This window comes from Telopea speciosissima, chromosome 4, assembly GCF_018873765.1.
Source record: "Telopea speciosissima isolate NSW1024214 ecotype Mountain lineage chromosome 4, Tspe_v1, whole genome shotgun sequence".
Lineage (NCBI taxonomy): Eukaryota > Viridiplantae > Streptophyta > Magnoliopsida > Proteales > Proteaceae > Telopea > Telopea speciosissima.
The window spans coordinates 1,340,722-1,367,443 of NC_057919.1; the positions used below are offsets into that span (position 1 = coordinate 1,340,722).

Genomic DNA, 26,722 nt, shown 5'->3' on the forward strand with positions numbered 1-26,722 from the left:
ACTGCATCACAGCTGGATTTACCGGGAGAGGTCGTATACAGCCAATTCCATTCTCTATCAAAGGGAAAGATTCTTCTCCTTTGAGGCCAACATTTGGCGAGCAGCCCTTTCCAAACAGAGGAGGAAGGGGCAAGAGAAAGAGGTGGTCCATATATTCTAGGGAATTCCAGTGAAGGAAGCAGGTGGGAGAGGCTAGAATCTGTCTTTGAATGAGGAAAGACTGTTGGGAAGGAGCAGGTAAGGGCCCGTAAGACGGTGAAACTGTGACGGCGAATGTGCCTCTTGAACAGAACAATTTTGCACCAAGGAATCATGAAGGTCCGTGCCTGAATAAGGCTTCAAGCGAACTTGGAGCAAAACTGACCAGAGGAGGAAGCAGTCCATACGACAAGATCACCACTCCCTTTGGGTCTTCTATTGATGGCTGGCAGAGCATCCCAAATGGCGAGCAAGGACGGGGAGGAGGAAGGCCTAGGGGCTCAACCATTGATGTGAAGGTGATGTAGGAGCACTACCTTGGACCGGGCTGAACCCATTTGACAACCTGATTGAGAACCGGGGCCAAATTTGGGTCTTTGTTCTAGTAGGATATTAGTAGTCTATTTATTTATTTGGATTTATCTTTTTGTCTTTTGTTTTACTTTGAATAGGCTAGGTAGTGGTAGACTTTTATTCTATTTCAGTTTTAGAGTTTAGTTATGAATCTTTATTTCCCTCATTAAGTACAAGGTTGTAACCAACGAAAGCTTCTGATTGAAAGTATGAATTGAGTTGATTTATTTGAGTGCCTGCGTGGCCTGTGTGGAAAACTTGCCACCCGCTTTCTTTCTTGCGATCTCTCTCTCATCTCTTCTCTTCCCTCCCGTAAGGTACGTTGCCTCTACTTCTTCCCAGCAGTTCCTTATGTGAATCCCAGGTGCCACTGAGAGGGGGGGTGAATCAGTGGATCTCAATAATTTTTCTTCCAATCTCAAGCAAACAACTTACTGGCGACACTTCACCTATTGCAATTCAAGATTGGCTGGGGCGGTCCCGTAATTACCAATCACACACAGACACGTCCACCACACACCACAATGTGGTTGGGTCTACTAGACAGTTTCCCACCACTCTGCACAACAATCACTTCTAGTATATGTTGAAAATAAAAGCAATGCAACGATACCAGATATACGTGGTTCGGCCAAAGTGCCTACATCCACGGAGGAATACCCGTAAAGGGTTTCGTATTTCCCCAATACACTACTCAAATTATGATCGCCACAACGATCAAGGTGCAACAACACCTGCTTCTGACTATGAACCTACACAGTCTAGGGCTACAACCCCAGAGCCAATCAAGCCCCAACTTGATTGGTACTACAATGTTAAATTGAAAATCAATTACAAGCCCTTCCCCAATAGATGAATAAAACTAAGGTTGTTTTCAATACATAAGCAAACCCAAAATCTTGGCACCATCACATACAATTGATTTTCCTTGGTCCAAGTTAACTGTTCCCCTGCCTTCAATCTTGGCACCATCATTGTTCCCAAACCTAACTGAGCCACCTTCAATCTTGTCAAGATTAGAGAATCTGCCCTTGTCACCAGTCATATGTGTAGAACACCCGCTATCAAGAATCCAAGGAGATGGTTTGTTATTTGCCTTGAAAGTTGTTTGAACAATCAATGAGCTATTGTTGTCCTTTCTCTTTTTCTTCTCAACCCAAACTGCTTTTTCAGTAACAGTGATGGGTTTTCTTGCCTTCTCTTAGGGTTTGCTTTTGACTTCTCATGGCTTGTCTTTGAGATGGAAGTAAGGTTTTGCAGTTCCTTACTAGATGGCCAATCTTTCTACACCTGTAGCACTCAATGCTATCATCTGCAAGAGCTGCAAATTTATTCTTGCTTAAAAAATTTGTGGGTTTTTCATTCCTTCTACACTCTGCCACACGGTGCCCAAACATGTTGCAAGTTGCAACCATAGCAATACCCATTGAACCTCTGAATCTGCCATGAGTTCCTGTTGTAGCCATTTAACCTATGATGATTGATTGCAGTGAATCCATCCTTATCAACCTTCCTTTTATCTGAGTTTTCAGAATTAGAGCCATTTTTTCTTTCTTTTCTCCCCAACAAACCGAACTAGATTTTGTGTCGTGCCTTGTCCTTTGGTTTTCACACCACTAGAAACCATAGTTCAAAAACTCATTTCGTTTCGGTGTTTCGGGCTAATTTCAGATATTTTGGTCGAAATTTTGCATTTTTCTGTTAAGTTTCGGTAGGTCATTTCGATGGGTTTTAGGCCAAGTTAAGGCCTGAAACTTCATGGAAACCCTATTTTAGGCTATATAAACACATTTAAATGTTCAAATTGCAAAAATAGTTTTGGATTTGCACCATTGATTGGCAATGTACGGTCGAATCCTAATGTATAACTTATTTAATTACACATAAACATTGTTTAAGACTTTAAGTACTAGAGGACATAATAAATTAATGATTAATAAGCAATTTAAACAAGTAAATTGACTTGGAAGTTGGAAACATAAAGTGAATGACTCATAAGTCATAACTTAAGTTATAATATTAAGTACAATAAGTAAATAACAACTTAAGAAGATGATATCAATATGACAATATCCCCAATAGTCCAATACAAGTCAAATATTGTAATGGTGTGTTCTCCGGCGTAGATGCGGCGAAGATCTGAAGGCCGGTGCAAGAATCAGCAAGGAGAAGTGAAAGGATGAAGAACAGGGAGAAAAAAACCCAAAAAACCAGAGCTTGTTAAGTCTCGGTCGAAATTTCGACCGAGACTAACGAGTTTTGGTATTTATAAAGCTACTTTTGAAAAAGGAATATCGATATCTCGCGAAATTTTGATTTTGTTTCGAGATATCGCGAGATGGTCGAAATTTCGACCGAGTTTTTACATTTTTTTTATTCGACCTACTGTTTCGTTTCGGTCAGGTCGAGATACTCGAAATATTCAAGATCTCGACCGAGATTTCACGAGATTTAGTACTATGCTAGAAACTCCTCCTTTCTCATACCCAATACCAGATTTGTCATTATTGGGTCTTTAGACACTAAGTATCTCATCCAAGATAGTACTCTCATGAACTTCATGATGATCTTCCTCAGGTGTTTGTACATTCACTTCTTTACCTTTTGAGCTTGACACTGTAACTGTTGGAGTTGAGGTAACAGTTGCTCGATAGTCAGTCTTTTTCAACAATTCACATTCAGCTCTCAAAGTGATAATTTCTTCTTCAAGTTGAGTGCATTCGTCAATCTTTGAGGATAAGCTAAAGCTTACATCTTCATTGATCTTCTTGGTTTCTTCTATGATAAGTGATAACTAACTGATCTTCTCACTTTCTTCTGCAAGTTGAGTCTCAAGAGTTTTTATCTTCTTTCTTTCTACCTTGAGTTTCTTCAAGGCGGTGTATAGTTCTGCTTGAAGATCATACTCATCCTCTGATTGCTCTTCTTCCTTATCTGATTTTTCACCTTCTTCATGTATATCATTGGTGGAGGTATCCATGAACAAAGTCTCGTAGTTTTCATCATCAGACTCCTCATCCTCAGATGACTCATCTGTGGTAGTGCTATCCTTGTGTGTAATCAAACTCTTCTTCTTGTAGTTGTTTTTCTTCTTAGGAAAGGACTTCTTTTTCTTGAAACTTGATTTCTTCACTTGTGGGTCTTCATCATCTGATTCATCAGTTTTTCCCTTCTTTGGATACTTAAGAGGCGAAGTGCCCTATACCACCACAGTTGAAGCACTTCAAGGGAAGTTTTCCCTTGTATTTTCCTTTTCCACTCTTGAGCTTCCTTGCTAGTTATGCAATTAATTCATCTTCAGAGTTTTCATCACCACTTTCCTGCTTTATCTTGAGTTTCTTCATAGCTTTAAAAGTAGCCTCTTTCTCTATGGGCTTGGTTTTCACCATTCTCATCTCGTAGGCAGTTAAAGAACCGTGTAACTCATCCAGACTCAACTCATTCAAGTCCTTGGACTCTTCTATGGCCGACACCTTTGGATTGTACATATCAGGTAAGGATCGGAGGATCTTCTTAACTACCACTGCATCTTTGAGAGTTTCACCAAGTCCTTTGATTACATTTATAACCTCACTCACCTTGCTCATGTAATGATCAATTGAATCTCCATCTGACATCTTCAAGCTTTCGAACTATGCCCTAAAGTGTTGCAGCTTGGCCTCTTTGATTTTCTCATCACCTTCATGAATGTTTTGCAGTTTGTCCCAAACTTCCTTTGCAGTCTCACAACCCATAACTCTAGCAAACTCTGTATTGATTAATGCACTTAGTAGAGCGTTTTTGGCCTTTGAATCATTGTCATACTTCCTCAGTTCAGTTGCATCTGCGATATCTGTTGTGGGGATTATGTAACCATTCTTCATTGACATCCAAACTCCATAACCAGGGGACTTCAGATACGTTTCCATCTTGATGCGCCAGAAAGAGTAGTTTGACCCGTCAAACTATGGAACCTTGTTGTTGCTGTGACCGTTGTTGCCTTCGCCTGAAGCCATTGCACTGTCCCGTAGTAATTTTCCGAACTTAAACTCTGTAACCAGGTAACCTGGTGTGCTCTGATACCACTTGTGAATCCTAATTGCCACTGAGAGGGGGGTTGAATCAGTGGATCTCAATAATTTTTCTTCCAATCTCAAGCAAACAACTTACTGGCTACACTTCACCTATTGCAATTCAAGATTGGCCAGGGCGGTCCCGTAATTACCAATCACACACAAATACATCCACCATATACCACAATGTGGTTGGGTCTACCAGACAGTATCCCACCACTCTGCACAACAATCACTTCAAGTATATGTTGAAAATAAAAGCAATGCAACAACACCAGATATACGTGGTTCGGCCAAATTGCCTACGTCCACGGAGGAATACCCGTAAAGGGTTTCGTATTTCCCCAATACACTACTCAAATTATGATTGCCACAACGATCAAGGTGCAACAACACCTGCTTCTGACTATGAACCTACACAGTCTAGGGCTACAACCCCAAAGCCAATCAAGCCCCAACTTGATTGGTATTACAATGTTAAATTGAAAATCAATTACAAGCCCTTCCCCAATAGATGAACAAAACTAGGGTTGTTTTCAACATAAGCAAACCCAAAAATAAAAAGACTTGTAAAATAAAAGAATACCTCTCTCCTGTGTATTCCAGAGATCAATCTACTGTAGTACCTCTTCGAGAGTCGATGCACACATCCGAATGTTCATTGCAGCTTCACTGATCAATCCATTAAAGTATTCCGTGCATAAAACTTTTTTTCTCAGCGTTTTGTGCCTCTGAAAATGGCTCCAATGGATTCCTCTCGAAAAAATACCCAAGCACACTTTTTTAGTGTTTCTGTGCTTTTCATCCTTTCTGCCCTGCTCTTCTCTCGCTCTCTCTGATTTTTCTCAAAACCCCCCTTTTTTCTACAGAGCTTTCTAAAACCCCTTTCTAAAATGACGATTCCTCCCACCCTATCAAATGGATTGTGTTTTGTGTTTCTCGTGTTTGTGATATGTGATCTGATTGCTTGACTGCTATTATCCGTTGACCACAAATGGAGATTGCAATAATGAAAGATCTGAGTGCTTGACTTCTGGATCACCAATTGATGTGGTGCTTTTTCATTATAAGCTTCAAGGTATTTTAGATCCCTATAGGATTTTTATGCTGTTGAATCCTGAAATAGCCAAAGGAAATTGTATTGTGACTCTATTTTTACTATTCTGCCGGTGCTAGTGTGATCATCTACCATCATTCTTATTTTCTTGCCACTTATTTTACACTGTATTTGTTAATGCATTTCCAAGTTGTAATAACTTGTTTAAACTCATGGTTGTACACTTGTACTGCCTAAACAATTTAAGTAGTTTTTAATTGTGATGTTTGCTTTTTTTTTTTAGCTTAAAAAAACCATGAGTATAAAAGCCATGGTGTAGGTGGCAATTATGTAATTTTTGATAAACAACAGAAACGGTTCTGTTAAGTGCGATCCATACAGATTTCTGTTTCTTCTTAGTTTTAGAAACGCTTTTTTTTCAGGGTTACCATACAGCATTTCAGGAGCCAGAAACGCTCAAAAAACACAGATACACAAAAAAGTGCGCCGGACCCAAAAACACTAAATAAAGACAGAAGCGTTAGCATACAGAGCCTTAGTGATTGGGTGGGTCCATAGCGAACCCAATAGGGTATTTTGTGGAAACAGCCTCTCTGTGAAAGCAGGGTAAGGCTGCATACATTATGACCCTCCCCAGACCCCGCAGTGGCAGGAGCCGTGTGCACTTGGTACGCCCTTTTTTTGATGCAGTGAAAAATTACTAATGCTGGAACAACCTTTTAACTCTGCTAATTAAGCTCAGGTGACAGGTACAAATTTGAAAACTTTGGAAGAATATTGAAGGTTCAATATGGTTTGTAGTGCCAGGCTGCCAGCATGGAGGGTGCAAAGAAACACTTCTAAATGTTTTCCTATTATCTCAAACCTAAATACAAGCCTTAGGAGGGGAAATACACCATGCTGCTGGGGTGGGAGAGCTTTGTCTGAACTGAGAAATAGATTGTAGGACTTCAATTGGAGAGAGAGTTTTGTCTGAACCGAGAAATGGTATGTAGGACTTCAATTGATCTGTTAGAGCGGGAGAGAGAGAGAGGTTTCCTGCATGTTGGTTGCTTTTGTCAGGGAATTTATGCAAGTACTGATGTTAAGCTTCAAGTATGGCTACAGCTTCATCAGGTTTCTTTTTGGCCCATCAAATGTCAAATCTGTCCTTCAAAAAACGTGGAGCATGGGATGCTTATATGGACCTCACTGTTGTATTCCTTACAAAAAATCACCCAAAATAGACCCAAATTTCGTTCAATTTGGAGTTCGGGAGCCCAAGATATCTCAAGTTGAAGTTGGACTGCTCCAGAGCCTTCCAAATGGAATCTTTCTGCTGACAGAAAGATAACTTCTGATACTTGCGCTAAGGCCCCTGGAATCCGAACTTCCGCTTTACTTTGTCCCCGGCCGACTGTCAATAATTACAAATAAACCCCTGTCCATGGAAACGGCCGTAACTTCTTCGTTTCAACTCGGAATCAAGTGCCATTTGAACCGTTGCGAAGTTGACTCGATGGGCTACGCATCCATACTATTAACACCTCAAAATTATGCTAAGGGGCCCACTGTAATCACATTCAAATTTGATTGATTGGCGTGATTCTTTCAGTGCTCAATCCAAACTTGATTTTCTCGACTCCTGGGCGCTTCCGGCTATTCTTAGCATTTTTTGCTCCATTTTCACAAGAATTCACCTAAAACCTGAAAAGCACAAGAAAGCACCGAAGCAACTCTGTCCAATGTGGTAAAATGTATGCTTTATGCCCTAAGATTTCACACATAAATTTGCTCATCAGCATGCATTTTCTTGAGGTTTCCTGCATCTTGGTTGCTTTTGTTTGCTTCAAATGCCAAATTTTTTTGGCCCATCACAAAGCATGCATTTTCTTGAGGTTTCCTGCATCTTGGTTGCTTCTGTTTGCTTCAAATGCCAATTCTTTTCATGCATACCTTTTTCGTTTGGATTTTGTGAGCCACGATGTTAATTCTTATTAATTTTCAGCAATTTTTAATAACCATGGGTGAATTGTAAACTGGAGGTATTGAATTATGGTCTTTATGCTCAAGGTTGCAATGACTGGTGATGGTGTCAATGATGCTCCTGCACTAAAGAAAGCAGATATAGGAATTGCCATGGGATCAGGGACAGCTGTTGCTAAGGTATGCCTGGTGCCTCATTCTTGTAGAGTACTTTATCAGTGATTTTCTTGACACTGTCTTCAGCATTACCTTTTAGGCTGACAGTGAAGATGAGCTGTTGCTAAGGTATTCCTGGTGCCTCATTCTTGTTTTTTTTTTTTTTTTTTTTGGGTTGTATAATGTAGTGAAAACAGAAGAAAAAAAACAAGATTCAAACAGTATAGAAAACCTTTGATTTCTGCTTCTGAAATAAAAGAAAAGCCAAGGAAACATGATAGACAAAGGATAAGACTCCTGCAAAGAGCTGCTTCTGTTCTTTTTCTCTTTTGGGGATAAATAACACAATTTTATTGAAAGAAAAGGGGGAACAACATTCTTTGCAAGACAGATCTGGGCCATCCATTTTCATGGTTTCCTATCTAAATCGTCCATTCCAGCTCAAAGTTGGGACTTGGGAGAGTCAGAGTTCACAGTTATGTCTAGAGTAATGGTATACATGCATGGACATTCATAGGATGCATGCCAATACAAGGCGGCTATTTGATTGACTTAGACTCTGAAATTTGACACATGACTAATCTAGACCATATCCTCTCTATCCAACGGTCAGAAGGACACATCGTCTTTCCACATGGCAGAATAGATGCCTTGTGAGGTTTGGGAAAGTAACAGACCCTTGTGACAATAATATCTGACCTTCTATTTAATTGGAAATATTTATGGCCCAATCCTAGGTACAGCTCAAATGACCAATAAACCCTTAGTAGAACATAAGCAGCCAGGGACATTTCCATATGCAAAAACCCCATCACAGACTTGCACCATACCACTTCAGTATTTCTTTTTTTGGTGAGTAAAAAAATAAATTACCAAAGCCCGAGAAGGGCAGGGGAGAAAGGGGGGGAGGGGGAATATACAGAGGGAAGAGGGGGGGGAAGAAAAACAACCCCAGACCAACTAAGTGGGGGGGTGTAAAATAGAAACATCTAATCCCCAGGAGATAACAATATGCCTATTCCTTGGGGAGTCAAAAATGGGCTTGTGAGGAAGAAAGCTGAGCTTCGTAGAGACATCAAAGGAGATGGCTTTCCAAATCAAGTCGAAAGACCTAGAGTTGGAAGTCCATCTCCTATGGTTCCTCTCCATCCAAATGTGATAAAGAGCAGCGCCAAACACTAAATTTCCAATCGTATCACAAATAGAGCAGTCAGGGTAAGTCATGAGCATCCAAAGCCAGTCTCTAGCAAAGGGGAGGGTTCTCCTGCTATAACTTGTTGTCACAGTATAACATCATAGGAACACGGACAGGAAGATCCAAATCACAAAGGAGACCCTGAAGCCATAACAACTCACAAACACTATGTGCCATAGCACGAAATTCAGCTTCTGTACTGGACTGAGCTACCACAGTCTGCTTTTTACTACGCCAGGTAACAAGGTTGCCGCCAACAAGAGTGCAATATCTAGACGTGGATCTCTTATCATCTAGTGAACCGGCCCAATCTGCATCAGTAAAGGCCTCTACACATATGTGATCACGAGGTGAAAAAAGAATACCTTTCCCTAGGTCCAGCTTTAGGTACCGAAGAATCCAAGTTACTACCTCCATATGAGAAACATAAGGGTCGTGCATATACTAACTCACCAAACTCACAACATAGGCTATGTCCAGCCAGGTATGGGACAAATAAATGAGACGCTCCACCAGACGTTGGTATCTTCCCTTATCAACCGGCTCACCATCCTTGGCTTTCAAATGGGAATTAGCCTCGAGAGAAGTATATGCAAGCTTGCAGCCGAGCATACCTGTTTCTGAAAGAAGATCTAGAGTGTATTCTGTTGAGAGAGAAATATACCTTTAGTAGATCAAACCACCTCAATACCAAGAAAACATCTTAACTTCCCTAGGTCTTTGCTTTCAAATTCCTTACCTAGGTAGGCCTTTAGAGTAACTATCTCAGTAGGTTCATTCCCAGTAACAACTATGTCGTCAACATATACAATTAAAATGGTAAGGTGATCACCAACCCGCTTAACAAATAGTGTGTAATCAGCTCTGCTTGTATCCCACTGACACCATAGCTTTATGGAATTGACCAAACCAAGCCAGTGGAGATTGCTTTAACCCATATAATGCCTACTTTACACACCTTCCCTTGAGTCTGCAGAGAAGAGAACCCAAGAAGAACATCCATATACACCTCGTCTTGCAGCTCACCATGGAGGAAGGCATTCTTGACATCAAGCTACTGCATCTCCCATCCAAAATTCGCTTAACATGAAATAATAACTTGGATGGTGTTCATCTTGGCTACAGGGTCGAAGGTCTCCTGGTAGTCAATGCCATACGTTTGAGTAAAGCCTTTGGCAACCAATCTAGACTTATACTGATCTGCCGTCCCATCGACATGCTATTTAACAGTAAACACCCACTTGTAGCCTACAGGTCTTTAAGTGGGAGGAAGAGGAACCAGATCCCATGCATCATTTTTCCCGAAAGCTCACTTTTCTTCAAGCATAGCATCCTTCTATCTAGAGTCTGCGAAAGCCTCTTACCAATTCGAAGGGATAGAGACAGAGGACAAGGAAGAGATAAAAATCTGATATGAAGGAGACATGGATTCATATGACACTACATGGGAAATAGGATGTTGTGCAGGTCCTAGTTCCCTTACGAACAACAATCGGCAAATCAAGAGATGCATCATGAGTATTAGGAGAGATTTTCACCATGAGTACTAGGAGGAAAGAGATTACTAGGCAAAGATGTGGATGCTGGATCAGAGGGCAATTGGAGTGGAGCAGTGGCGGTGGTATTGACTTGAGTGGTGACGGTGGTGTTGACTTGAGTGGCTGGAGTGGTCTTTTTCAAGTTCTTTCTTGTGAAAACTTGTAACAATCTGGGCTCCCCCTGAATGGGAGGCTCAGTATTAGGCACACTATCTATCATCCCCATCTTAACCAAGCGCCACCCTGCCTCAAGAGTAATAACCAATGGCACATCTTCACGTAAAGAAGCAAACTCCCCCTAAAAAGAGGTGCCGACACAGAATAATAAGCCTCTGCCTCATGAAACACAACATCCATTGTCCCAGCATTCAACGGGAAGTAGGGTGGTAGCACTTGTACCCCTTTTGGGTGGCAAAATATCCAAGAAATATACACCGGAGACCACGAGGATCAAGCTTCCCATGACTATGATGGTTACGGGCAAAGCAAATGCAGCTAAAAACCTTGGGAGGCACAATAAAAGAAGAAGATCCAGTAAGAACCTCAAGAGGGCAACGGGAAGCCAAAATGCGAGACGACATCCAATTTTTCAAGTAAGCAGCAAAGAGAACGACCTCACTCCAATATTGGGTTGGTACATGCATCTCGAACATAAGAGAACCTGCCACCTCCAGGAGATGACGATTCTTGCGCTCAGCAATCCCATTCTGGGCTGGGGTATCAACACAACTGGTCTGATAGGGTTTTGCCCAAGTTCGCAAGATAAGATTGAAAGGAACCTTCCATATATTCCTTACCATTATCAGTACGGGGTATTTGAATCCGAGCATCATATTGCGTTTTCACCAATTCATGGAAACGCTTAAAACAGTTAAAAACCTCACTCTTCTGACGCATCAAGTATACCATGGTAAGGAGAGAAAGACAATCAATAAAAGAAACAAACCAGCGGTAACCAGAGACAAAGACACAATGGGCAAGGCCCCATACATCGGAATGAATTAAAGAGAAAGGAACTAAACTTTTATTGCCTAAATTGGGGTAACTGGTTCTAGTTTGCTTTGCAAAAACGCAAGTATCACAAAAAAACTGGTTCGGGTTACATCTAGAAAATAAAGTGGGAAATACAGTAGACAAAGTACCCAACACAGGATGTCCCAAGCGTTGGTGCCATAAACGTAACTTGCTCACAGCAGTAGTAGAGGAGTCCATGTGATGAGCCTAAGTAGAAAGAACAGGAGAAGAAACATTGTCCAGAAAGTAGAGACCACCATGCACCTTACCATTGCCAATTGTTGCCCCCGTCACCATGTCTTGAAAAATGCAGTCAAAGGGAAAAAAATGTTACTGTGCAATTCAAAGCTTGGGTAATACTACTAATGGAAAGGAGATTAGTAGGAAAAGATGGAATGTGTAATACAGAAAGATGAAAGATAAATTAGAGACTTGAACAATCCCCTTCATAGAAATAGGAGAAAAGGAACCATCCGCAATGCGAACTTTTTCCTTACTTGAAAAATGGCTAGGAAAACTAGTCATATGATCAGTAGCACCCGAATCAGTTATCCAAGGAACAGAGACCATCGAGGCACTAGGATTATCAAAATAAATACCTGAATGGGCAGAATTAAACTCAAAGCGAACTAGCAGAGAGGCAACTGGTGGCTGGTGCAGCATACGGAGTGGAAAGCTGGGTCATCATGTGGCACAACGTAGAAAGCTGCTCCTGGAAAAAGGTGATTCTGTAGGATCTATAGAACCCTCCGTAGTAGTCTCAATATGGTGGGCAAGAGGTGGAGTACCACGGCCACGGCCACTAGTAGAACCACCATGGCCACGGCCAGAACCAGTCTCAGCACACCCATGAAGCTTCCAACAATGATCTTTGGTATGGCACTCCTTACCACAATAGTCATATTTCAGAACCTCTTTCATAGTCTAGTTACGATCTCCTGATCGGTTGAAAGAACTCCCTCCACAAGATTGAGAACCATTAAATAAGGGCGAACCTCTCTTGGGAAATCGACTCTAACATGGCAACATGCCAACTATCCTCAGACTGGACCAAAGAATAGGCTTGGGCCAAAGTTGGAAAGGGTTCACGATTCAGGAGAATGTTATCTGATATACTTCTTCCAGGAATGAAAGCCAACTGGTTCTCATTGACTAAAAGATCCACAACAGCCTTAAGTCTTATGACAAGGATTTTAGCAATGAACTTGTAAAGCAAGTTGCGATAATGGTAGAACTGCATTTGTGGTTCATGCTACGAACGAGCAAGGTGAGGATGCAGGGGGTGAAGTTCTTTTCACAAAAGTGTCGCGTCACCGGCAGGTTCGGCCTAGGAATGTGGAGCAGGTGAACATTACCCTTGGACCACGCCGTCGACGACACGAGACTGAAGTTGGATTGGTCGTGGAAACCTTTAAAAATTCTCATAGGGAGGTTAGGAGTGGGGTTGCAAAAAATTTCATCTCCCTTTTCTCCAAAGGAGGAGGCTCTTTTGGCCCGTGTGGCTCTTGATCGGCCTGGTGTTTATGTTGTGATCCCCCGACGATCGAATAGGACAAGGACCCCCTCGGCGTGGCTCACAGATCCCCCATAGACTTATTATTTCTCTTGGGTGAGCGAGTGGCTTGTTGACCTCGCCAATATGTTTTTAGGACTGAGTCCCCTTTTTAGGCTTTAGCTTTCGTTGCTTTTAATCCGTCTCTAGGCTTGTTTGCCTCCTCTTAAATCTTTAATAAAATTTTTGTCCTGGTCAAAAAAAAAAAAAAAAACTTTTAAAGCAAGTTGCACAGAGCAATGGGCCTGATGTTCAACATAACTGAGGCACCTTCCTTCTTAGGAATGAGACAGAGAAATGTATGATTGATTCCCTTGATCTGACTTGGGTTCAGGAAAAAACTTTTGATAGCCTTGATAAGATCTTCCTTAATGATATCCCAAGCAGATAGAAAGAACCCCATACTAAAGCCATCCGGACCAGGGGCATGATTGGTCTTGAGAGAGCAAATGGCAGCAACAATTTCAGCCTCAGTCGGGAATTCGGGATGGCCCGAAGGGAAGAGTTAAGCTCACTGGGGATGAATTTATTAAGCAAATTATTAGGGATATGACCAGTGTCAACCAAAGAACCATTGAACAGATCCTTGAAGTAACCCACAGCCATATCCTTAATATCCTTGCCTCTGGTAACAGGAGAACCATCTGGGGCCATAGGCTGTAAGATTGGTACTATTTTAGTTCTGGATTTCATGGTTCGATGAAAATAGGCTGTATTTGAGTCCCCTAATTCCAGCCACTTAATCCTAGATTTCTGCCTTAGGAAGCTTTCCTCTTGAGAGAGCAAAGAGGAGAACTCTAAGGAAACAGATTTTTCTTCTTCCACCAAGCGCCCTTTAAGGTTTTCAGTTTGGAGTTGCAGCTGAATGGTTGATAACTTGTCCTTACAATCCAAGACCTGCTGGGAGATGTTTCCAAAGGATCTAATATTTCAATCTTTAAGAGCAGCCTTCACATTCCAAAGCTTCCTGGCAAAAGCTATAAGAGGGAGTTCAGCACTAAATAAAAGTTAAGACATGATGGCAGTGCTGTAATTAAATAGAACTTCAAAACAGAAACAAAGGGATTGTAACGTGCTAGTAGAAGGGGTAAACTAGGAAGAAAAAGTAAAATAAAGACAAAAAAAGGGTAATAAGAATAGGGAGGGGGAAATCCTGGAGTTCAAACAAATATTAGAAGCTAAAGACAACCAAGAGGTTGTCTTCAACCTCGCGATCAACGGAAAGGCTGAAAGAAGTTTGTGTTGTGGATGAGATTCCTCTTACACCATTGGTTGATTCCCTAAGAAATTTCAGGCGAAAGTAAGAGATTCCGAAACCCCACCAGATACAAACCCTAGCAGTCCCGATGAGCATCAACCAAGAGAGATTTAATTCTCTGAAAATCTGATATGGCGATAGAAGCTGAATGGGGTGAATCAGCAATAGCAGCAGTAGAACACAATGGACTGAACCAAAAACACATAAATCTTCAGCAATAGATTTTGTCCAGAAAATCAGAGAAACAAGGTATCGCAGTTGCAGGTCGTCTTCTTCTTCGATCAGCATCAATCAATAGCAGCAAACCCTAGTAGCCAATGATAGCAAGAACAATTAGCAGCAATCATTACAGCAGCGGAGCCCGATGGGGGTGAATCAACAGATGGTTCCATGTAAATCAGCAAATAACACTGGTTCTGTAGCCCCGGCAGAAATGAGAATCCAAAAAAATAAATCAACAGATATGATCTTCAGCAGGATAGCAATCGATACCATCTTTAGGTATGATCTTCATACAATACTTCAATCTTCATCAGTATACAAAACCCTAGTTCTTCTTCTATCAACTAGGGTTTCACAAAGTGGAAATGGATAGCATAGGTGGCTGGCTCTACACCACAAACCAGAAAACCTTAGTATGACTCTCACAACAGATATCAAGTAGACAGCAAGTACTGGTTACAGCTATGATACCGGATGGTAAAAGAGGATATGAAACAGTACTTGCGAAGTAGGAGAGAGAGAGAGAGAGAGAGAGAGAGAGATGAACCACAATAGATTCAGTGTGTACTTCTATCGTGGTCTACCCCTTTATTTATAATAGCAAATAATACTCTTAGTAGGAGTCCTACTAAGAATGCACAAGCCTAGTGTCCAAGCATAAGACTAATTACAAAGTAACAATGCAACTCAAAGAGACAAAAGCATATCACGATAAGGACACTCCCCCTATTCTGATCGCTCAACTAAACCCAATAGCAATAGAGTACTGCAGGGGGTTTGACAACCATACCCCTGCAGTGTATGGATATAACTTAACAGCTAGAAAATGGGATCTATTGATTTTATGGATTTATGTTTGGCATTTCTACTGGTACTTTATTGTTCTGTCTTCTTCCATGTGGAATTCTACTTTTGGCAAATAACTCATCCTTGAAGTGGTATAACAGAATATACTGGTGTGGTCTTATTTTTTCTCATTTTAGGTAACTAGTAGTGGTTGCAGCGTATAAGAATTGTATACATAATGGAAAAGATGTTTCCTTGATTTGTGCCTTCATTCTTTGAGGTAATCTCAGTTATATATATTTTTTTGGAATTTTCAGAGTGCTTCGGACATGGTGTTGGCTGATGACAACTTTGCGTCAATTGTTGCGGTGTGAACTTTTGCCAGTCTTTCTTAGTTGGGGGGAATGAAAGGGCATCTTTTAATTTAGATATTGTTATGTTGAGCATTTTTCTAATCAGTTGTGGTTCTTACCAGGCCGTTGCAGAGGGAAGGGCAATATACAATAACACAAGACAGTTCATCAGATACATGATCTCTTCAAACATTGGCGAAGTAGTTTGTATTTTTGTGGCAGCTGTGCTTGGAATACCTGAGACCCTTGTTCCTGTAAGTCCATTTGATTTATAAGATAATCTTTTGCGTAAGCAACTGGTTATGGCATGTCCTTATTACATAACTCAATGGGACGTTTCTTAAATCATCAGCATCTTATAGGTTTCCCATATCTTAAAGCCTTTTCTATAGCATTTACCATTTTCATTGCACCCAAAATAATTTTAGATACTGGGGCGTTCCCTTTGAATAGATATTCATAATAAAAAAAAACTAATTAATAGTTGTTACTTTTAAAATTATATGGAACAACTTGACAAGTCCACTTAAATATTAAAAAAAAAGATTAAAAGGTAGAAAAACGATACTACATTAAGGATTCTATGCTCTCTCTCTCTCTCTCTCTCTCACACACACACACACATAACACCCGTGGCACACAGTAGCACTAGTGAGCAGCCTCTCGACCCTTTTCAAAGCACAACAGTTGGTGTCCTCTGTCATCTCAAATGTTTCATCAGGCAAATAGTAGTGCTCATCGATCACTTTCTTTTTTGTAATACCTTCTCTCCTTTCCTTGATATGCTAGTGCTATAGTATTTCTTTTCCCCCTCTTGGATTTTCTTAGGGCCAGGCCTGGGTTGGATGACGATAAATGACTTTGTGCTGGACCTCAGTTTTCAAGAACCTGACCAACCCACCTAAGTTTCACCCATGGGCATATTCATGCAAAACACAAATTATCAGGAGCTTTTTCTGGAGAGTATGAAAATTTATAGGTAACATAGTTGTCATGTCGCTTCTCTCTGGTGAGAGAAGGGAGTGGATGCTAATTTTGAATGCCACCTTTGCTGTTAACCTGGAATGAACTATTCTCTTGTAGGATGCTTTGCACTAGTCATTGAAGCCTAGGAATCAAGGGTTTTATTATTCTTTAGTGTCTGATCTACTTACTTTTCAGGTGCAACTACTTTGGGTCAATCTGGTTACTGATGGATTGCCTGCCACTGCCATTGGTTTCAATAAGCAAGATTCGGATGTGATGAAGGCCAAACCTCGTAAGGTATGTACTCATGATATCTTGCATTCTCTCTTTCTATCTTCCCCCTTTTTTCCTGACTAAGTTGTACGAGTTGTTTCTACTACTAGTGCTTTCTTTCATCTTGTAAAATGTTAAATTTCTCAAGTTTGGTATCAGAAAATAGCTAAATTTAAATGAAGATTATAGTCATGGTGGCTAAAGAGGTCCTAGAGGAATCGAAAGGAATACGTCATTCCCCTAGGGAGACTTGGTGGTGGGACGATGAGGTCCAAGCAGCCATCAAGACTAAGAAAGCTTGTTTCAAGTTTTGGCAAAAGACAATGGATGTCGAAGACCTTAAAAGGTATAAATCTGCTAGAAATGAAGCTAAGAAGATTGTGGGGAATGCAAGGGCAAAGAAATATGAAGATTTCTATAATAACCTGCACACCAAGGAAGGGGAAAAAGCTATCTATAAGATAGCAAGAATGAGAGAACGGATGAGTAGAGATTTCAACCATGTTAGATGCATTAAAAGCGATGATGGTAGAGTCCTAGTATGGGATGAGGACATCAAGGACCGATGGAATGGCTATTTCTACAGCCTACTTAATGAAACCAATCCGAGATATAGTGGACTGGAAGAAGGTACCCCACATCATGACACCTGTTGGAGGTATATACGTAAAATTAGGGCTTTTGAAGTAAAAGAAGCACTAAGAAAGATGAAAATAGCCAAGGCTTCAGGCCCAGATGGGATCCCGATAGAAGTATGGAAGAGCTTAGGGATCTGTGGCTTATCTTGTTTAACTAAACTATTTATTAAAATTATGCGCACCAAGAGAATGCCAGATGAATGGAGGAGAAGCTTTGTGGTCCCGATTTACAAAAATAAAGGTGATATCCAAAGTTGCAACAACTATAAAGGCATAAAACTAATGAGTCATACTATGAAATTATGGGGGAGTTATTGAAACACGCCTAAGAAAAGAGACCACTATTTCAGTGAACCAATTTGGTTTTATGCCAAGAAGATCCACTACAGAAGCTATCTATTTACTAAAGAGACTCATAGAAAGATTTAGAGAGAGTAAGAAGGACCTCCATATGGCTTTTATTGACCTTGAAAAAGCTTATGACAGAGTTCCTAGAGATTTAATTTGGCAAGTGCTAGGGAGGAGAAATGTTTCTAGTATGCAGACATAATTAAAGATATGTATGATGGGGTGCTGACTAGTGGAAGAACCGTGGGGAGTCAAAGTAGTGAATTCCCAATTACAGTTGGGTTACATCAAGGGTCAGCTTTAAGCCCTTAACTGTTTGTGCTTATCATGGATGAGTTAACCAAAGACATCCAAAATGAGGTACCTTGGTGTATGGTTTTCGCTGATGATATTGTGTTAGTGGATGAGACAAAGGCTGGGATTAATGCCAAACTGGAGGTATGGAGATCAACCTTGGAAGGAAAAGGTCTAAAAATAAGTAGAACGAAGACAACATATATGGTATGTAACTTAACCAACACTGGGACGGAGAATGAGGGGGTGAAAGTTGATGGGACGGAGATTCCGCAAAGTAGCCATTTTAGGTATCTAGGATCAATTATTAGTATGGAAGGTGATATAGAAGATGATGTCTCACAGAGGATTAAAGTAGGGTGGATGAAGTGGATAGGGGCAACCGGAATGTTAAGTGGTCGACGGATCCCTTTAAAACTTAAAGGACAGTTTTACAGGACAATCATGAGACCGGCCATGATGTATGGTGTGGACTGTTGGACAGTTAAGAAATGTCATATAGATAAGCTAAGCGTAGCGGAGATGAGGATGTTGAGATGGATGAGTGGCAAAACTAGGAAGGATAAAGTTAGGAATGACCATATTAGAGAAGGTTTGGGAGTAGCCCCAATTCAAGATAAGCTTCGAGAAAATCGTTTGAGGTGGTATGGCCATGTCCATCGTAGGCCTTCGGATGCCCCAATTCGGAGTGACTTGATTCAGATTGAATGTAGTAAAAGAACTAGGGGCAGACCTAAAAGGACCCTAAGAGAAGTGGTGAGGAAAGACATGCATAGTTTAGATCTTGTCTCTAGTATGACGTCAAATAGAGCTGATTGGAGGGCAAGGATCCGTGTAGCCGACCCAAGCTAGTTTGTGTTTTTGACTTTTGTTACGATGTTGTGTTTCTTTTCTTCTACTTTTTTTTAGCATTGTGTCAAAGGATCCGTGTAGCCGACCCCATTTAGTTGGGATGAGGCCAGGTTGTTGTTCTTCTTGTTGTTGTTGCTGTATTTACTTTACCTCTATTACTGTTCTGATGTTCTGCTCATTTGAGCTGGGGAAACTTTGGACTTCATGACCTAGTCCTTGAAATTGATGGATCGGCTCCCAAACTATTTTTTAGCAGGATTCCATAGGCCTTGACTTAGTGGGTTTTCAATGACCAGGACAAATTTATTGACTGGACAAGCGGGGATCAGTCCCCAAAATAGGATGACAGCTGGCCTTGGTTTCAGAACATTGTTTAATATCTTAAATTTTGAATGTTATCTTTCTTAGTTGATTTAAACTTAGATGAATGAACTCTTCCATTTTCCACTGTATTTTGTTTTTTTGTTTCCTGCCCCACTCCCTTTAGATTATTGAGACAGTATGACTAACAATTCTGGATTACAATATCTCTTCTCTGACCGTCCCCTTGCCTTAGTACCGGCCTCCATGGCAGAGCTCCCTGGTATGGTGCCACCACCATCCAGCCCCCCCCCCCCTCTCCCTATCACTATTCCCTGTCTTTCCTCCCTCCCTCCCCCCCCCCCGCCCTTCTGCCGAGTGGTTCAGCATGGAGTGCACTGTTCAGCCATGCTCCTCCTCCATCGAGAGATGGCCTGCCCCTCCATTTTATTGCTCCATCCATTGTTGGGAACTCAAAAATTGCACACTGCCCTTGTGGTTTGCTTGATGATGAGGCCAGTCTTTGGGAGAACTCCTTAGTTGGCCAAGGAAATGGTGCCCATCCACCGTTCCATATAGTAAAGCTGTACCTTACAAAACAATGGAGATTACAAGGAAATGTGGAATTTTTTTATTTTTTTTTTGGGATGAATAAAAATTTAATTTCGAAGAAAAAAGGAGGAATATACAAGCCCGAGGGGTAATGAACCACAGCCTAGAAAGAGCTAGGCAGCAAAATAGAGAGGAAGGCCCCAGGAAACAACAATGAGCCTGTTCTTTGGGGTATCCTTTACATCAGCGAGGGGAAGAGAGCTAATTTTAGAAAAAACATCAAAGATGGCCTTCCAAATCTTGTCAAGGAGCGAGAGTTGGACGCCCATTTTCTAAGATTGTGTTCCATCCAAATGTGGAAGATGGCGGCACAAAAGGTAAGCTTGCCAACAGAGTCACATATCGATTTCCCTCTGAAAGTCATATCAATCCAAACCCATTCCCGGTGAAGAGGGAGGGGACTTCTTCGACCTGGCTAGCAATGACGAAGGACACGAGCCCAAATGGAAGAAGCAAAGGGACAAGAGAAAAACAGGTGATCTGTGTCTTCTTGCCCATTCCAGCATAGGCAGCAACTGGGGGAGACCTGGATGTGACGGTGAATGAGGAAGGCCTAAGTTGGAAGGCAGTTGTAGAGAACGCGCCAAGATGTGAGACTGTGGCAAGGAATATGCCCTTTGAACCAGACGACTTTGTGCCTAACCATATCCCAAGCAGAGCGAGAGCTGAATCTGCCGGAGGGGGAAGGGAGCCAAATAATAGTGTTGCCTCTACCACGATGACCGGGGGGGATAGGGGGGAGGGAGCTCCAAAGATCTGCAAGGGGAGGGGGAGATAATTGGGGGGGGGGGGGACCAAGAGCCTCTGCTAATGATGGAAGCTACCAAGGAGGTTCTGTCCTGCCCGGAGGAGTAGATGTCACGGGAACTCACAACTAAAGAGAGAACATCTGAGGGGTGCCATTTGTCCAGCCATAGAGAGGTAGAAAGGACGTCTTCGATCCTGCTTGAGATGGCTTCAATGGCTATGTGTCTCACTTGCAAAATTCTGCGCCAAACCCAAGATTGGCGCTGTGGTGACAGACCAGATGGAGTCCCTACGGAGGGGCCCAGCATAAACCCAAGAAGACCAAATGCTGCCTTTGTTGGTGAGAAGCTTCCAAATAAGCTTGAGAGAACCAGCAGTATTGACATCTTTAATCCTTCTAAGACCAAGGCCTCCTTCAGATTTTGACCTCGTCTGGAGAAGGAACAAAGTCAGGAATGCCGGTTCTGCTTTCGCCAGCGGGAGAGTGAGAGAAACTGAGAGGGGTTAGAGGGGAAGAGGAGAGAGTTGCAGAGCCGGAGAGGGAGAAAAAGGTTGGTTGCTGAGGTGGGAGAGGAGACTCAGACACATGGGGTATAAGTGTCATTTCATGTGCAAATTATATTCCACGTCATCACTTAATAGTCAGTTCCTAACTGTCTGTTAATTTTGTGTTTTTTTATAAATCGAGGGGGTGTACAAGGTGGTTATTGGAAACCTCGGGCTTATTAATGCTTTAGGCTAAGTACAGGGGGTGTATACGTAATTTTTCCTATATTTCATTTCAGTTGCCTAGACACCTATTTGACACCTAGATTATAGCGTTTAGAAAGCCAAATCTCTAGACTTTGTTTGACCTTTTACCAATTGGGCCTTAGGGTGGATGGTGCAACAGGACATGTTTGAGACAGTTAGACCGTATTGTGGTTGATTAAAATTGAGATTAGCATACAGAATTTAATTCTACAAAACTGAAATTCACATTATTCGGTTTCATGTAATTGCAGACTTTTGTTTACTTTTGTTTGGATGCACCACTAAAATCAATGGAATGGCAAATGTGGGAACCTATTAGATTTCAAAAAATATTTGGTTATCTTATAACTTAAATTTTGACTATCTGTTCTATTAAAAAACCATGCAGGTTAGTGAAGCTGTTGTCACTGGATGGTTATTTTTCCGATATTCGGTTATTGGAGGTACGCTTCACATACTAATACACATTGTTTACATTGCTTTTTCTACAATGGGTTACTTTTTCTCTAAACAAGTTTCCCATGCTATTCTTTTTGTTGCTTGTGACCCTGCAATGTTGTTAACCAATTGCTATCTTATGTTGCTTTTAGCAAGAAACTGGAAGTCCAGTGGAAGTTTCATACTGAAGCACTAATGAAAACGATATCATCATATATATTTTTGTATATTATGGTGTTATTTATTAATGGTCAAAGTGTATGATCACTTTACTTTATTGTTGCAGCTTATGTTGGTCTTGCAACTATTGCTGGCTTCGTATGGTGGTTTATTTACTCTGAAAACGGTCCTAAACTGCCATATAGTGAACTGGTAAGATACCATATTTATGAGGAATTATCTTTGCAATAAGAAAAGAAAATGTCTACCAAACTGATAAACCATCAGCGAGACCTCACTTCTGTTTGATCTTATCGTGAGATATTGGTGCTGGAAAATCAGTTTGGTTGCATAAACACAGCAGGTGTTGATAATTAGTCTTTGTTGTTTAAATACTTAAGTCAGGCCTATCCCGACTATTTATGAGCAATATAAATCCTTTTTCACAATTACACTTTCTTTAGGGCCAGGTCTGCTATTGATCCACCACTACTTATATGTGTTTGCTCACAATTTCAGTCCAGGGCATCCTTGGTCTTCCTTTTGTCACCTTTGGAGTAGCACTTGCCACTCGTAGGTGACAAGTTTGGAGAAAGTTGTTTGAAATGGTTTGATTTATCCCTCCTTCTAAAAGGAACACCATATTATGCTATTTCTTATTCCATATCTTGTTATTGTAGTTGATTACAGTCTCATCTTTCCTCGATGGCTACCTTGTATAACCTGTTTGAGTTAAATCCTTCCATCTTTGGGCAATCCCTGGCTTTCTTTTTAGTCATCCATGTAATCAAGTTTTTTCAATTAGTGAACTCGCACATTTATAAATTTCATTTTATTTCATGTTTCCAGAGCAGATGATCTACCTGTGACTGATTTGGCTTCTTTACTGTACGTAGCTGTTTCACTAGCAGGCCGCTTGCTTGCCAAACTGTCTTTCAGACTTTGCTTACATTTTTTTTACTTTAGTTTGTTAATTGCAATGAAATTCTGGGATAGGAACAGAGGTTGTCGAGGACAACTTGTCTTCTACAAATGCTGACCACTCATTCCTGAGTGTTTGCCATTCATCCACTGCTCTAGAAGCCTCCACTTCTCCAATCCATCTAGCAACGATTGCATCTCTCTCTGGCAAAACTACTGAGTCAGGCATCAGACACCACCCATCACCAACAACCACTGCACTCTTTCCTCCCTGTTATTTGGTCCCCCCCCCTCCCGATGTAGTCCAGAAGAACAAGAAAGCCAGCAGCAAACCAGACCATCAAACTGGACCAAGAATGGACTGTGTAATTTTGAGTGTTCAATGGGTTGTATGGGCCATGGGCTTTATATTTGGGTTTACTGTTGTAGCAGTCCAATTCTATAAGCCCAAACCTTTACGAAATTAAGTAAGTTTCTATTTCTTTTTCTTTTTTTTTTTTGGGTGAATAAAAAAATTCATTACCAAAGAGAGAGAACTACAGCAGCCCCCTTAGGAGGCGAAAGAGGAAAACAGAAAAAAACAACCATAGCCTCAAACAAGGGAGGCTTGGAAGGAGATGGAGGAGAGACCCCAGGATACAACAATAAATCTGTTCCTTAGGGTGTCATTACAAAAAGAGGGAGCAGGTGTAGAGAGCCTAGCTTTGATTTCAAAGGAAATGGAGTCCCAAATCTGCTGATGAGACCGAGATTTGGAGGTCCATTTTCTTTTTCTTAGTCATTAAGAATATTAGGTTTCTATATTTTGGAGTTTCTATTTCCTTGTGAGCATTATTTTAAGTTGCTATTTTAAAGATCTCTCCATTAACCAAGGAGAGGAAATTTATAAATAAAGGGGGAGGTACTTCCTAGCCTTCAACGATTTTGACAGAAAACTTTGATTGCTATGCCCATGTGTGTGAGTGTGAGAGACACCCATGCTGTGAGAGACAGCAAACCTTGGTGAGATTCCAAGTTGGAGATCGGTGAGAGGCCAATGGGCCATCTCGTAGTTGGTTGAGAGATCAACATATCCTTCTTCTACTCTTCTTCTTCTTTTCATTTTCTTTCATTACTTTTTCTCTCACGTTGTTTCTACCGAAATTCTTCTGACCCTTCTTTTCTGTTATTTGAATCACATACTTCCATTCCATTGACCTGTGCATGGTGGTACAGGGTTAGAGGTGCTTACTTGCTGTTATTCCAGCCATTGTTCCCAATTTAGAAACTTTATTTTCTTACTTTCTGTTTTGGTTTGCAGGAGTTCTGTTATTCAAGTGCTGTTAATGTCCAAGTTATTACTCACTGTTTATATTCTGTTACTTGACTTTCTAATTCTGGTTTTGGCAACTTTCGACTTCTGTAGCAGTCCCACATCTAACCATCAGATTTTGATCAAATTTTGAGGTGGTGTTCTCCATCCAATTAACACTTGACCAGAGTTCTACTTTAATCAGACTGACCTGCTGTGAGTTACAGAAGTTCTCTTATTTCTGGTATAATATCATGCCCTGCAATTCTGGTTATTTTGATTCCCTGGTCATTAGTGGTTTGGGTGATCAGGATACCATCACCCCTCCCCTTCTATTTTTCAATTTTTGGTTTGGGGGTCTTCATAAGGCCTGGCAAACCTTGGGCACAGAAATTTCTCTCTTCCATTTACAACGAAACACTGATTTTCTCTCCAATCACTTATTTCTGTGTTTCTTCTCAACAGTGACAATGTTTCTCATTTCCTTTCTTATTCTACTTTCTTTCTCTTCCATACATACTCATCTTCTGAAAATAATAGGCTAGGGAGCGCTTTGTTATGCTGGCTACAATACGTTGCCCCTGTCACTTCCATACAGGTGCTGGACAAGGCAACTTAACTCACTTATCAACCATGAGCTCCTTCCTTTGCAGCCCCCCCCAGATCCCACATTCTCTCCTTGGCCGGGTATTATCTCGTTGAATCGTTCCCTCCTTTTACTCATCTGTGTATGAGCTAGTACACAACTTGTAGTCAGTACTGTTGATATATACAATTCCTGCCTCCCTTACAAGTTCAAGCTTTCAGGTGAAGCGGTAGCAGACATGGTATCAGAGCAGGGAGGTCAAGTGTTTGACTCCTGGGAAGTGCCAGAAAGGGAGTTTTTCCCTACTTTTCCCTCAGTGTCAAGTGTGGGCACACATATGTGTCACGTGCAGGGGAGTGTTGATATATACAATTCCTGCCTCCCTTCATTACAAGTTCGAGCTTTTAGGTGAAGCGGTAGTGAACAAGTACTTGTTCCTCTTCTGACCTGGATAACCATGTTTGCTCCATAGTTGTCATGGCGCCGCCATGGCGTCCTGGCGCTGGGGGAAAGGGCATATCGAGGTCCACCATGATATATGTATAAATATCGAGCGATATGGCTTCCATGGCGTCGCCATGGATGCCATACCACAATATATGGGTATGTCGACCGATATTTGAACATTTAATGTATAAAAGTCAGGTTTATATATATATTTTTTTTTAAAACGATTTAATAACTTAGATACTTTTTCAAGTTACACCTGCAATACACATTATCATAAAACTTAAAAATATTAAACATAATAACTTATACCCTAATGGGGGGAAATAGAAATCGCAAAAGGGAAAATCGAGAGGAGAGGGATCGTGACTTTGGCAACGGTAACTTCCTCGCTTCCTGCAACTCTCGAGTCTCGGCAGCCTCCAGGACTCCAACTCTCCAAGTAAGTAAATTTTTATTTTTTTTTTTAATTTCGTTCTTCTTCCTCCTCCCAGGCGGACCTCTTCTTCTTCTTCTTAACTTCTTCTTCTTCAGTTCTTCTCCTCCCAGCCTCCGGTAGTGATTACAGCCAGTAGTATCGCTTTTTGTGTTTTTTTTCTTCTCTTGCCTTGCACAGCCACATTTACACACACAGAGACAGGGAGAGAGTCGAGAGACAGAGGGGGGGGATTTATTTCAGTTAGTAGTCCTCGACTCCTCTCGGTTTTTTTTTTTTTTTTTTTTCTTTTTTCTTCTTTGCTTGTACAGTCACAGAGACAGGGACATAGTCGAGAGACAGAGGGGGGAGGGATTTATTCCAGTCAGTGCTGTAACCATAGTCCTCTTGGTTTTTTTTTCTTTTTTCTTTTTTCTTCTTCTTGCCTTGCAACTAGCTTGCTTACAGTCGCAGACCTTGGGACTTCTTGCCTTGCAGTTGCAGGCTTCCACATAGACAGAGAATGTTTTTTTTTTTTGTTCTTCTTGCCCTGCACAGTGCACACATACACACAGTGTCACACACAGAGACAGGGAGAGAGTCGAGAGACAGAAGGGGGGAGGGATTTATTACAGCCGAACTATCTCTGTTTTTTGTTTTTTTTTTTCCTTCTTCTTGCCCTGCAGTTGCAGGGTTGCACAGTCACAGAGAAGGTGCTTGTTTTTTATTTTTTCTTCTTCTTACCTTGCACACAGGCACACAGCCACAGGCCCACACATACACAGTTACACTTACACACACAGAGACAGGGAGAGAGTCGAGAGACAAGGGGGGAGGGATTTAATAGTTATTACAGCCAGTAGTCCATCACTATTCACTATTCACTATTCACTGATTTAATAGTTATTACACTTTCATGAATTAAACCATAGTATATTAGTAGTACACTTTCATGTTGATTTTTTGATGTTATAGGACATAT

General features: G+C 41.2%; 1 protein-coding gene across 1 annotated transcript in view; it reads left to right on the forward strand.

Annotated features, from left to right (window-relative positions):
- Nucleotides 1-26,722, forward strand: part of LOC122657962 (calcium-transporting ATPase 3, endoplasmic reticulum-type) — a 200,654-nt gene that overhangs the window by 166,021 nt on the left and 7,911 nt on the right. Inside the window, exons 24-29 of the mRNA XM_043852775.1 lie at nt 7,714-7,806; nt 15,665-15,715; nt 15,823-15,954; nt 16,862-16,963; nt 21,872-21,926; nt 22,208-22,293. Of these exons, the coding sequence (XP_043708710.1) occupies nt 7,714-7,806; nt 15,665-15,715; nt 15,823-15,954; nt 16,862-16,963; nt 21,872-21,926; nt 22,208-22,293 (519 nt within the window). The remainder of the gene's footprint in view (nt 1-7,713; nt 7,807-15,664; nt 15,716-15,822; nt 15,955-16,861; nt 16,964-21,871; nt 21,927-22,207; nt 22,294-26,722) is intronic.